Source organism: Dermochelys coriacea, chromosome 10, assembly GCF_009764565.3.
Source record: "Dermochelys coriacea isolate rDerCor1 chromosome 10, rDerCor1.pri.v4, whole genome shotgun sequence".
Classification (NCBI taxonomy): Eukaryota; Metazoa; Chordata; order Testudines; family Dermochelyidae; genus Dermochelys; species Dermochelys coriacea.
In genome coordinates, this window is record NC_050077.1 from 35,808,718 (window position 1) to 35,821,347 (window position 12,630).

The window sequence follows — 12,630 nt, forward strand, 5'->3', positions numbered from 1 at the left end:
TTTGAGGTGCTACCCTCCTTGGCAGCAGCTCGAGGGCTCGGCCTCCAGCATGTCCTACCCTCCCAGCAAGGGCAGTGGCAGATACACGTTGGCTCTTCCTCCCGGGGGGCGTGGGGAGCCAGGAGTCCCCTGCCATTGGAGATGCACTGCCGGGGGCATGGGGGACTGTGCAGACCTGCTCCTCCTTTACAGTATGCTTGTGTTTGCAGAACAAGGTCAACTTTGTGGACGACAGTTTTCACCCAGGGCCCAAGGCGGTGGGGTTCCCTGACGGGGACAGCGTGCAGCAGAGGGTGAAGCTGTGGCTGCGGCCCCACGAAATCAACTGTAGCATTTCCAAGGACTGGTCAGTCAAGTGGTCAGTGTTCCGGACGCCCCGGCCCTCGGACATTCTGCAGGGACTCCTGGGAAACTGCTGGTAAGGAGCTGATTGATTGCACTCCAGCCACGCCGACCCTCTCTTGTGTTCACACAAACACCCCTGTGCCAGCTGTCATCCCTCATCCCATCACGGACCCCAGTCCCCTTCATCTACCCCCTACATCCATTGCTATCCCAGTCCCTAGCGTGTCCTCGCCCCTCATTATAGAGCCAAAGACTCCTCTCCTATTTAGTGTCTGCATCCACGGATGAACTCGTGAGCCCCATTCCTGATCTCCTGCTAGACAAGTTCAGACAGGGCCGCGGGGATCCCACTCCCTCGTGGTCTCTGCCCCTCTGCCGTGGTTGCATGTGCATGGCTGTAAGATGACTTGGGCATGGCCAGGCAGGATAAGAGCCAAGGTCCTTCACAGTCAGTGTCCTGTTTTACAGTGGCCAGCGCTGGAGGTTCAGATGACGAGGCAAGAACCCCGCAGTAGCAGATGTGGGATAATTTGCCTCATCCTGGTACTTAATAGTTAGCAATTGTCTCAAACCCTGAAGCACAAGGTTTAACGTCCCTTTCAGAATGGTTGCTGATGAGCACTTGGCATGTTTCATGCCCATCTACATGCCCGCCCCCTTGACTTGGCAGTGAGTGGCTGGGATAGCTCAGAAAGCCTGCTCTCTTCCTGGTCTCTGGAGCTGCCTCGTCTCTTTCCTCTCTGCAGCCCATGGGGAACGTAAGGCAGAGTTTTTCGGGTGTTGACTCTAGGTGGAGGGCACTCCCTGCTGGCAGTGCCAGGCTGTGTACTCCTGTATGCTTAGCCAAGCCGGACACCATTCTGCTATTCTTCCTGGAGGCAGAAAGTGTGAAAAGGGCTAATCCATTGGGCAGGGCCAGTGCGCAAAATACTCCTTGCCCCACAGGGCATGATACAGCACAGGGGCCAAGCCTGCTGCAGCTAGAGTCCCTGGCAAAGCTCTCGGGGCTGGGCTGGCACCTCGCCCACCCCAGCCAGATCACAGGTACCCTGGGGCTGGGGTGTCCTGCAGCCAGCTGAGAAGGCAGGAATCCAACTGGAGGGACCTTTCTATTCCAGGGGTCCAGCTAGGCTGGTGGGATCCGAGGGCACGTCTAGCCAGCTCCTGGCTCCTCTGCAGAGCAGGTGCAGGACTATCCCCAAGGTGAATGTTCTCTTCCCCCGCCCACCAGGCCCTGTGCCCCCTCTCAGTTCAAGGCCATCTCTCCATGCCAATGCTGCAGACATGCCTCCTCCAGCACGGTTCCTGAGGCCTCTTGTCTGGTCTCTCCCCAGGTTCTTGAGCGCCCTGGCGGTGCTGGCGGAGCGGCCAGAGCTGGTGGAGAGGGTGATGATCACACGGACCATGTGCCCAGAGGGAGCCTATCAGGTGCGGCTGTGCAAAGACGGCACGTGGACCACAGTGTTGGTGGATGACATGCTGCCCTGTGATGAGTGTGGCTACCTCCTCTTCTCTCAGGTCAGCACCCCCTCCTCCTGCCTTGGCAACCATTGGCCACTGGGTGGCCGACTGGAGGGGTTGATGTTCCATGGGTGAGCTGGTGGGGAGCTCTAACAGGCCTGCGGTGGGACAGAGAGTGATGCAGCACGAATAGCCCCTTCCACCAGGATATGTAGATGAAAATCACAGGGCTGGGGGGATGCTGATCACAGTCCACCATGTGACTCGCTGTTGGCTGTGGAGTGGGTAATGGGGAACAGTCACGGTTCCACGGCCTGCTGTGGGGTGAGTTTCTCCCTTTGTTACAGTGGTTGCAGGCGGTGCCTGCGTTAGGCTGCCAAGCTGTCTCTATTGCAGCCTCCTTGGGCCTCACATGCATGTAACTTGCTGAGTTTCCTTCCTCCCTTCTCCACTTACAGACTCTTCTGTTTTTTAAGCATGAGCCGTTTTTGAGCCTTGGGATGGGAGAAAAGAGGGCCGCAGTTTGAAGCAGGGCAGGGCCCCGTTCTCAGTGGGGACTGCCTCCGTTAACCTTTGCTTGGTTTGAGGGGGACGTTACACATAAATATACTCTGAGCAATTGTCAGATCGCTTCTGGGCATGCTCAGCTGGCATCTGCTTGGATTGTGACTGATTAAAAAAGGCTCGGCCCCTTTGGGACATCACTGCCTGTTCTCCCTGCCCAGTCTGACAGGCCCAGCGGCTGCTTGCTGGGTTCATTTGCATGAAGGAGATTGGAAGTGTCCTTTCTGAAACACAGGCCGGAAAATCCTCCGGACAAACCGCACTGCCTCAGTGTCAGAGACTTGAGAAAATCAGGGGCACAGAAAACAGTGTGGGTCTCTGCTAGGCTGGCAGCTTTCTGAAAATCCTCAGCATTCATTTCAAAATCAAAACAACTGTGGGCCGGATTTCTGCAGGCATATGTTCCAACTCCCACATGAGTGCACAGAGATATATAGGAAAGCCAGGGCACCATTAAAGGGAAACTAAAAAGGGGGGAAATACATCTGTGCTCAGCTTGTGCCTCCTCATGAAGCACAGAGAAGGCTAGATAAGAATTATAGTTATATATTTATTTTCAAAATAAAGTATGTTTTTATTTTACCTTAGAAATATTAAGTTGGGCCTTCCCTGAGTTTTCTGGAGGTTTCCTTGCAGGTCTTGCATGTGGATTGAACTTTTTGGTCTTGGGTGGAGGAGCAGAATTGAATCTTTAAGAAAAGGAATTTTTCTCTTAGATGTTTTGTAGGTGTTGGAATTTATAAGTGATAACCAATGTGAACCAAAAGCCTGAGTTTTAAAAAGTCAAAGGAAGAGCAGCATCAGGGCCCACTTGTATAGGATCTCAAGCAGAGATAAATAACATTTTTGTAGGGCAGGGAGAAGGGACTTTTAAAAACAAAACACAAAAGCACTTTCAGGCTTTCTTTATAGATCACAAAGAAGCTTCATTCTTCTCCCGCATCTCAGAAGATCCCACCCCAGTCACCTCCTCCTGGAATTTCACCTTTCAGTCGCAAAATGTCATGCAATGTGGATAATCATAGGGTGCGCTTCATCTGTTGATCTCAAAGCACTTTACCACAGTTCCTGCAGCACGGCGTTAGCTTAGCCAGGTTGCATGTAGGCGGTGTTTTCTGTTACTTTTTGAAATGTGTAACTTAACATCTAGCCCCAACAAGAGACATGCCAGATATCGCCTCACTTTGCTGTCATCTGCTCCTCCTCTGTTTTTTATCTCCATGGGCTGTAAGCTCCTGGGGTGGGGAGCTGCCGTGTGTTTGCCAAGTGCCTCACTCATCTAACAAAGCGCCTGCCATAAGATTATTTATTATGTGTATTGTGGTAGTGCTAGGAGCCCCAGGCATAGACCAGGACCTCATTGTGCTAGGCGCTGCACAATCAATCATACAGGCTGTGCCATGTGGCTAGTGCTGATGGAACCTTTGCAGATTTCTAGTTGTATTCACGCAGTCTTTGTATTTATTTATGAATATATAATCCGCGTAACAATGCCACAGCCTAGCACCATAACAAAGCAATTTAAGGGTACGCTCCTCCTGCAAAGCAGCCTCTGTCTAATTACTTCTTCCCATTGTCCCTGCACTGCGGGGGAGAGAAGTTTGCTGTTGTGTCTCTGACATCTCTGAGCTGTCATCTATTTGTCCTTGAAACAATCTCATCTCTATGTTGTGCGAAATATAATTGGTTCAATCTGCAAGTGCTCTGTAGTCAGCCTAATCCATGGGGCTGGCTTTTGGGGGGAGTGGGTATGAATCCAGACATTCAAGACTCATTTGAAATCCCCTTTTCTTATTAAACATTCCTAAATCCAGATTTACTGGAAAGTGGGGCCATTAGCCTGCGTTTGAAAACCTGTCCAAATACATCTCTCCACCACATTGTCGGCAGAGTCTTCACAGCCTCTTGGGTCAACTCCAGGATGTGGCTGAGGGAGTGATGCCATGGGAACAAGATGCTGGTCAGATAAGATTCATTCAAAGGCAGCCACTCAATAACTCGCGCCTCCTCTGTGTGATCTTTGCAGGGTGGGGTCAAGGAGACCAGGGGGAACTTTCGCACAAAGGTCCTGGCTTGCATGAATGTGAGTGCGACTCTGTCTAGCTGGCTTCACGCCTCCATGTGGTTGTAACCCCTGGTTCTCTCCCTTTCCCAGGCCCAGAGGAAGCAGCTGTGGGTAGCCCTCATTGAGAAGGCTCTGGCCAAGCTGCATGGTTCATACTTTGCCCTCCAGGCAGGGCGAGCCATTGAAGGCCTGGCTACACTAACCGGCGCCCCCTGCGAGAGCCTGATGCTGCAGGTCAGCTCCACTAACCCTCGCGAGGAGCCCATTGACACTGACCTCATCTGGGCCAAAATGCTGAGTTCTAAGGAGGCTGGGTAAGATGAGGCGGGAGGGGTTCATGTTCAGCTGTCAGGAGCATAGAGTTGTAGAAGAGAGGCTAGAGTGGCAGCTCTTATTCATAGAGAGCACAGAAGAGAGGCTAGAGTGTCACCCAGGATGCAACCTGCCCCACTTGGCAGCCCTGATAAATGTTGGCAGCAGAGCCCTGGGCATAGTGCTAGGAAGTGACTTTCTCCTTGTTCGTTTTCATTTTACAGAAAATCCAACCTTGATGAACTTCCTTCCCATAGTTATCACCAGACTTCGTGGGTTTTAAATGGCTGATTGTTAACCTGATGATTCATTTGATGTTTTGCTTTGCATGAGTTTTGTTTCCAGTCTTCTATATTATTAAGGCCCCATCCTTGCATATTCCCCCACTGGGGCATAATGTTGCTGCAGTGAGAAGTGAAACCGGATCTGTGAGACTAGAAGAAGGCAGGGTTCATTTGGATCTGCAATGAAGGGCATTGGGAGATGCAGGGATAAGGGAGGGGAAGTTAGGGTCCTGGATGGCAGGTTGTGTTGAGTGCTCGGAACTGGCGATATTTCTCTCTGACAGGAGAGGGTGCAGCCGGGATCATTAAACAGACCATATGCGATGCCCAGGGTTCTGCTGCACAGTTCGTTGTCTGCCCTTTTCTTTAATAGTGTAATGCCATCTGCAAAGACTACAGAGCCCAGCATGCAATGCTTCTCTGCGCCTGAAGTGGGGTGCCCAGTGGAAGCTCTAGAGTGCAGCACGCAATGGTCTATAACCTGCTCCAAGCAGACCAGAGTGCTGTGTGCCAGACCAGTGGTCTCAGCAGGCACCATCTACATGGGGTGACTGCAATCTGTTTTGCTGTATGCCTGGCACGGGCAGCCCTAGCCCTGGGCATTGCCAATGGGGCCTTAGGCTGGGGCAAAATATGGGGAGACCTGAGGAGCTTCGGGACAAAGAGCCTGGCTGTGGGATGAATAGAGAGCGAATGTTCCTGAGAGCAGAATGTGTGACTGGCACTAGCAGCCGTGGGCAGGGCCATCTCCTAGCTGGCACTGGGCCACCTGTCACTGAACCAGGGGAGCTCCTCTTGGGATTAGAGAATGATTGTCCCTGGCTCTGTGTCCTTATGTGGAGGGGAAGGGCTAGCTCCCAGCCTCTCCTTCCATCCTTGTCAGTGCCACACGGCATGGCGTCAATCTCTTTTGTTCTCCTCCCTGCCCATTGCAGGTTTCTGATGGGCGCCTCCTGCGGCGGGGGCAACATGAAGGTGGATGACGCAGCCTATGAGAGCATGGGTCTTCGCCCGCGGCACGCCTACTCAATACTGGACGTGCGGGACGTGCAGAGCCGCAGGTGAGCCGGGCCATGGTGCACATGGTGTTGTGTCGCCAGTCCCCTCTGCGCTCGGGGGGGGGCGGGGCCAGCAGCACAGAGCCTGGAGTGTTGAGGCTTTGCCAGCCCCCTGCGCCTGCCCAGGGGTTACTGACAGAGCCTTGCTCTAGTTGGGTTCGTGGTGTCAGTGTAGGGCCGAACTGAAATCCCGGGGAAAGGGAGAGAGTGTGTTATGTGGCTGAGGATGGGGGTGTTGGGTTAAGGGGCGATGTGTGCTGAATGGCCCCCCTGCAGGCCTTGGCCCCAAGGGGACTCCTGGAACCCCAATAACAAACATGGCCAAGTCCCCACAGTAGAATCCCTTGCTCTGTCCCTTGGTGTCACACAAACTGGTTTATGCTTTGGGATGCTGCTGTGCTGTAGGCCAGCACCACCAGTGTCCTTGCCTGCTGTATGCTGGGTGGCCCTGATCTAGCAGGGCTAGCTGTCCCTGATCTTTACTGGCCAGGGTGGAGGGAGCTGCACAGAGAGGTTCCCCACCTGCCCCCCTGATTTTGTCTGTCTGTCTGGTACAAACAGGCCAGCCTCCAGCTGAGGCTGCAAAGGCCTTGGGGTGGGGCTGCTACCCGCGCTGGCAATATGCCGTGCCACCTCCTCATCCTCATTGGCAGAGATGGGGAGGGGTATGCTATGGGAGGCCTGCTTTCAAAGCTAGCCTAGTAGGCTCAGTTTGGGATCTCTTTAATGGCTTGCTTACATCACACCACTCTGCTGCTTGGTGTGCCGTGCAAGTGGCCTCTGCTGAGTGCAGCTCAAGGACGGTACTCGGGTTGCAGCAGATACAGGATGGAAGGGCACTGGTGGAGGTGTGGGGGGCCCAGGGCTGGGATAGCAGGCAGGGGGCTGTGGGTTTGGACTGAGCTGCACTGGCAGGGCAGAGTTGTGCCGGGAGCCCAGGGCTGGGATAGTGGCAGCGGTTTAGGATCTAGCTGCATTGGCAGACTGAGGACAGGAAGTTGCCTTTTTTTGCTGGCTCACCCTTGGGGATGGGGGAAAAGTCTCGGGAGATAAAAAATGTCTAGTGGGTTGTAGCTGATGAGCGCAGTAGCTATACCCTTCGCCTGGCACTGCTGTGATTCTGGGGGCTGTTTCCTCTGTCCCATCAGGCTGCTGCGGCTCCGGAACCCCTGGGGCCGCTTCTCCTGGAATGGCAGCTGGTCCGATGAGTGGCCCCACTGGCCGGTGCACTTGCGTCATGATCTGATGCCCCATGGGAGTAGCGAGGGCGTCTTCTGGATGGAGTACGGCGACTTCATCAGGTAAAGCCGAGCAGGGGGCTCCCCGTGTGCCAACACCTGGGGGCTGCACTGGGTCCCCCTCGCCCTGCTGGGCTCCGAATTCCTGGCCTCATCATTATCGGTTATAGGACAGGAGCTGGGCAGCTCCCCCACCAGGTCTGTCCTGCCTTCCCCTGGGACTGAATCTAGCGAGAGCCCCAGATCCCAACATCCCTGGGCTCAGATCAGACTCTGCTGCCACCTGGACTGAGAGTCCAGCTTCAAAAAAAGCCAAGCTAGGCAGAGCTTGGCTGAGTGGCAGCTGGGGATGGGAGGGTACCGAGGTTTGCATTGGGTAAATACCTGGGGTGAGGGAGGTGGCTCAAAGGGAAGGAGGAGGGTAAATGGAATGAAATTACAAAAGGGAAAATTTAGCCCCTAAGTCAGGAAAAAACTGGCTGCTCCTGAGCTCTCTCCGAGCTTCCTGAGGGGCATGGGGGAAGCCGTCACTTGGGACAGGACACGGCTCTGGAGAAATCCTGAGGCCTGAGTCCTGCCCTGCTCCTGGACTCCCATGTACTCCACAGCAAGGCAAGCCTGGAGCCTGTGGAGAGGACCTCTGGGTTCCCATGGCAGCCTGGGGCTGAAGCTCATAAGTATGGGGTAGTTGGGCACGAGGTCAAACATGGACAGATACACAGACTGTATTAAAATGCCCCATTAGGAGTCTGCAGTAAATGAGGGAGGTATCTTAGCTAAGGCAGTCCTCGTTAGCCCCTCTGGCCAGGGCAGTGCAGCGGGTCGGCCACTGTGGCAGGTGTCTGTGTTGACTCCCACCCGCGATCCCAGTGGGTCCAGTATGTGATGCAGGGTCAGACCTGGCCAGTGTTGGGATGAGGAGGTCCTGCTGGATGTGCTACTGGCAATTCGTGGGCCCAGGCCAGTGGTGTGCACCACCTTAGAGGAGACTTAAATGCGAGCGCCTGGTTGTTTGTGGGCCTTCAGGGCCACAGGGGCAGGGCTGGCAGGGTCGGGTGCAGCGCTGGCTGGGCTGTGCCCACATCACCTGTCCCTTGCCAAGCCTGGTGCTTTGGCGCCACCTAGTGGTGGTCAGCGTGCCGGTGCCGTGTCCTGAAGGAGGAATCCTCTCCTAATATGCCTCTAGCCCCTCAAAGTCCTTTGAGGCCCCTGGGCATGGGGGCGGGGCCTGCACTTGTTTGGGGAAGAGCCATTTAATTCCCACCCCCCCAGTACTGCTCTCCTTTATTTCTGCTCCTTCCTCCCTCTTTCCCACCCGCTCCTTGCCTCTTCCACTGGGAACACCAGGGGCTGGGGAGCCTGTGCCAGATCTCCGGGGCAGTCCCTGTAGCACCCCCTGCTGGGCAGCACCGCCACCCAGGGCCACCCCATTGGGCTCGGGTTCCAGCCTGGGAGCCGTGCAAGGAGAGAGGCTGAGCGTGGGGGTGTGCTGGCAGGGACAAGTCTGGCCCAGCCTCTGCTCGCTGGGAAGCCCCCCTCCATTGCAGAGGATGTGGGTCGCACTGCCCTGACCCACCCGCAGTGCGGCTCCTGTCCGTGGGTAGCCATCTGCATCCTCCTTGGAGGCGCTCTGTTGCCCAGCGGTGGGTAGGGTGGGGCTGGATCCACTCACCAAGGCCTTGGTGCAGCCTGGGTTTGCAAGCCCCAGCGCAGCCATGGCTACCGTTGCCTGGGACTGACGTTGGCTTTGGCCCCGCTCCTGGCAGATACTTTGACTCGGTGGATATCTGCAAGCTCCACTCAGACTGGCATGAGGTTCGGGTGCAGGGCACCTTCCCCAACAAGGCCAGCGGACCCGTGACGGTGACCTCGCTGACGGTGCTGGAGCGTGCTGCGCTGGAGTTCGCCCTCTTCCAGGAGGGCAGCAGGTGAGGCAGGGAAACCAGGTGTGGCACTTGGGCAAGGAGCAATGCCTTGGATCCAGTTCAGACAAGCAGTGCAGGGGGGAACAAGTCTGGGAGCCAGGAGTCTGGGATTCCATTCTCAGCTCTGCCCCTCGCCCCTGGGTGACCATGGGCAAGCCACTGCCATGCTCTGGGCCTCAGTTTCCCCTCTGTAAATGGGGATAATAATCCTGTCCTGCCATTAACACATGAAAAGCATTTTGGGATCCTTGTTCGACTGGTGCTGGCAACAGGCCAGCTGTTGTTATTCCCTGACTGCCCAAAGCAGCCTGGGCTGGGAATTGTCTGGATCCTCCCTCCTGGGACTGGCCTCGGAGGTGGCTCTGCTGCAATGCCTTGGTGCTGCTTACTGCGGATGAGAACAGGGCCTGGCAGGAAGCTCTCTGCCCCATCTGCCGGCGGCGAGTGTAAAGCACAGACTCGGTGCAGTAGACACATGAAGGGGAAAGATCACCAAGATCTGCCTGGGGTTTTATTGTAATCCGCTGATACCAGCACCCAGGATGTGTCTCCCTCTGCCTGAGCTGGGTGCAAGCAGGAGGGGTTTGTGTCAGGCAAAGGGCGCCCAGGTCAGCATGGAAAGCCTTTCTTGGGTACACACTTACCCCTGTATCCCTACTCTGTATGACAGAGCTATGCCTGCAAAGCACTCATGCTGCTGCTAGGGAATGCTCCTGCCATGCTTTCCCCAGGCCCAGCTGGTGGATCTGCTCCGCTCGCCTGTCCTGCTCACGGCAGCACGGCTCACCTTGGCAGTAAAGCCGTATCCCCCGGTTAGAGCCTTCCCATCCGGGGTGGGCAGGGACATGGCTGGCGCAGTCCTGACTTCTTTCCTCCCCGCCCCATCCCCCCCCCGAGAAGGCGCTCCGACATGGTGGACAGCCACTTGCTGGACCTGTGCATCATGGTGTTCCGTGCCACCTTCACCAGCGGAAACAAGCTGAACCTGGGCCGGCTGGTGGCCCACAGCAAGCGGGCGGTGAAAAAATTTGTGAACTGCGACGTCATGCTGGAGCCGGGCGAGTATGCTGTCGTGTGCTGTGCCTTCAACCACTGGAATGCCCCGCTGCCGGGCACGTCCTCTGGCCAGGGTGAGGCCCCCGGTGCGCTCCCAGCTCAGCACACCAGCCCACTGAGCGTGCCCTGCAGGGAGGGGCTGTGGGGCCGGTTGTACTGTCACCTCGCTCCTGTGCTGCTGGCGGGGGGCAGTGGTATCTCCCCCTGGCTTTCCCCATTGGCTGGGCATGTCCCTGCAGCTTGCCCTGAGGGGCTGTGGGGTGGGTGGGTGGGAGAGGGAAGGCAGCTTGGCGAGAGTCCAGGTCCTTGGCTCTCCAGGACTGCGCCCCATCTCCGTTTCATGACACACAGGCGATCTCCTGTGATCTCACAGGGGAAAGAGGGCCACCATCAGCACAGCCCACCCAGCCCTTCCCCAGCCTGCTACCTGCAGGCACAGAGTTCCCTCTGCCTGGCCGAGTGCCCAATGCCAGCTCTGCCTGCTAGACTGGCCCTCCTAGGAGCTCCCCCAGAGCCAGCCATGCCACCAGTTGGCTAGTGAGTCACCTCCAATCACTGCAGACTAACTCAAGAATCCCTGTCTTTGGGAATCCAAACTCCTGGGTCTTGTTCCAGGCACTATGTGACTTGGGCCAGTAATACCGCCGCTCTGTGCCTCGGTTTCCCCTGTCCGGGGGTGACCAAGGCCTGTCCCAAGGGAGCTGTGATGTCAGTGGAGCTTGATGAGGTGCTGGTGAAGGGAACAGGGTGCCCTGGGCAGCGTCCTGTCCCAAGCAGCAGGAGCTGAACTGGAATCTGATGGAGGAGCTGGACGAGTGGGGAAGCACGGGCAGTATGGTGGGGGCTGGAGGGCCTGGTGCGCCCCCTCATTGAAGACATCTTTTTCTCCCCAGCCTCCAGCCCCCCCGCTGACAGCTCCAGCTACATCCTGGCCATCTACAGCTCCCGCCTGGTGATGGTGGAGCAGGTCGAGGCGCAGCCCACCACGCTGGCCGACGCCATCATCCTGCTGACCGAGAACAAGGGCGAGCGGCACGAGGTGGGTGCGGGACCCAGCTGAGTCCCAAGCTGCTGGCTGACGGGTCAGTACACACGGGCTGCCCCAGGTCCGTCTGTGCTGCAACCTCCCTGCCCTGGGAGAGGGATGTGCGCTAGCGGGGCTGGAGCTAGCGCACTACGAATAGCTGGGTGGATGTTGCAGCTCCGGCTGGCACTCTGCCCGCTCATACCTAGCTCACCACTGCTGCTGGCTATGGAGACACCCCCCCGGGGGCGGACTGGTGGCTCTTGCTTGTGGCTAGAGGGGTCTCCTCTTTGCTGCAGGTTCTCCGTCCCTCTCCCACAGGGAGCCTGGCTCAGCTCAGTCGTGTGCCCTGACCTCTGGGGGCCAGGTTTCCCTGCCAGGTGGGTAGGGTGGGCTGATGGGAGGGCAGTACCTGGCTGGCAAATCCCACAGGTACCCTGCTTGGGGTGCATGGGGTGTGAATGGGCTCGGTCCCTGGAGAGCAGGGGGGGCAGGGGATGGGGATACAGGGCATCCCTGTGCCTGCAGGATCATCCCTCCCTCCCCTGGGTGCTGAGGTGGGAAAATACTGGTGATGCATAGTGAGGGCAGGTGCCTTGGATGGCTTGGAGTGAGCAGGAGAGGCCAGCAGCTTCCTCTGGTTGGCTGGGTTCCTGTTGTGACGGTGGGCACTGACTCTGTGGCTCTGGCGCGGGGGCTGGGAGGGGCCTGCCCGGGAGGGGCCTGCCCGTCTGACCCTGCTGGTTGTCCTGGCAGGGCCGCGAGGGGATGACCTGCTACTACTTGACGCATGGCTGGGCAGGGCTGATCGTGGTGGTGGAGAACCGGCACCCCAAGTCCTACCTGCACGTCCAGTGCGACTGCACGGACAGCTTCAATGTGGTGTCCACGCGGGGCAGCCTGAAAACCCAGGACAGCGTGCCACCGCTGCACAGGTGAGGGGACACCCCGGGGAATGCCAGAAATGAGGCTGCCATATGACAGGGCCTGCAATGCCGGGCCAGACTGAGAGACCCCTCCCCCCCAGGGCATGGCCTGGCGAGGAGATCTGGTGCCGCCAGCCTGATCACAGAGACCCCCATGAGGCAGGGGCTGGTGAGGGAACCCGGCGCCTCCAGCCCAACCACAGAGCGCCTCTAAGAAAGGGGCTGCCGAGGGAGCCTAGCTGTTGGCCGAGCCCCTGAGCCCTGTGGCCCTAACAAGGCCCTGCCATGAGGGAGCCCCACGTAGGAGCATGTGTCTCTCAGCAGCTGCACCCATGGGTAGAGAGCAGGCTCCGGCCGCACCCACACTGATCA

The 12,630-nt window shown here is 57.2% G+C and overlaps 1 protein-coding gene across 5 annotated transcripts in view; it reads left to right on the forward strand.

The window, feature by feature from the left end:
* CAPN15 (calpain 15) overlaps window positions 1-12,630 on the forward strand; it is a 100,003-nt gene that overhangs the window by 84,007 nt on the left and 3,366 nt on the right. For all 5 annotated transcript variants that reach the window (XM_043493578.1, XM_043493577.1, XM_038420248.2 and 2 more), the window contains 9 exons: window positions 210-418; window positions 1,680-1,863; window positions 4,526-4,749; window positions 5,967-6,092; window positions 7,238-7,390; window positions 9,094-9,255; window positions 10,153-10,382; window positions 11,202-11,347; window positions 12,089-12,267. In XM_043493578.1, the coding sequence (XP_043349513.1) occupies window positions 210-418; window positions 1,680-1,863; window positions 4,526-4,749; window positions 5,967-6,092; window positions 7,238-7,390; window positions 9,094-9,255; window positions 10,153-10,382; window positions 11,202-11,347; window positions 12,089-12,267 (1,613 nt within the window). The remainder of the gene's footprint in view (window positions 1-209; window positions 419-1,679; window positions 1,864-4,525; window positions 4,750-5,966; window positions 6,093-7,237; window positions 7,391-9,093; window positions 9,256-10,152; window positions 10,383-11,201; window positions 11,348-12,088; window positions 12,268-12,630) is intronic.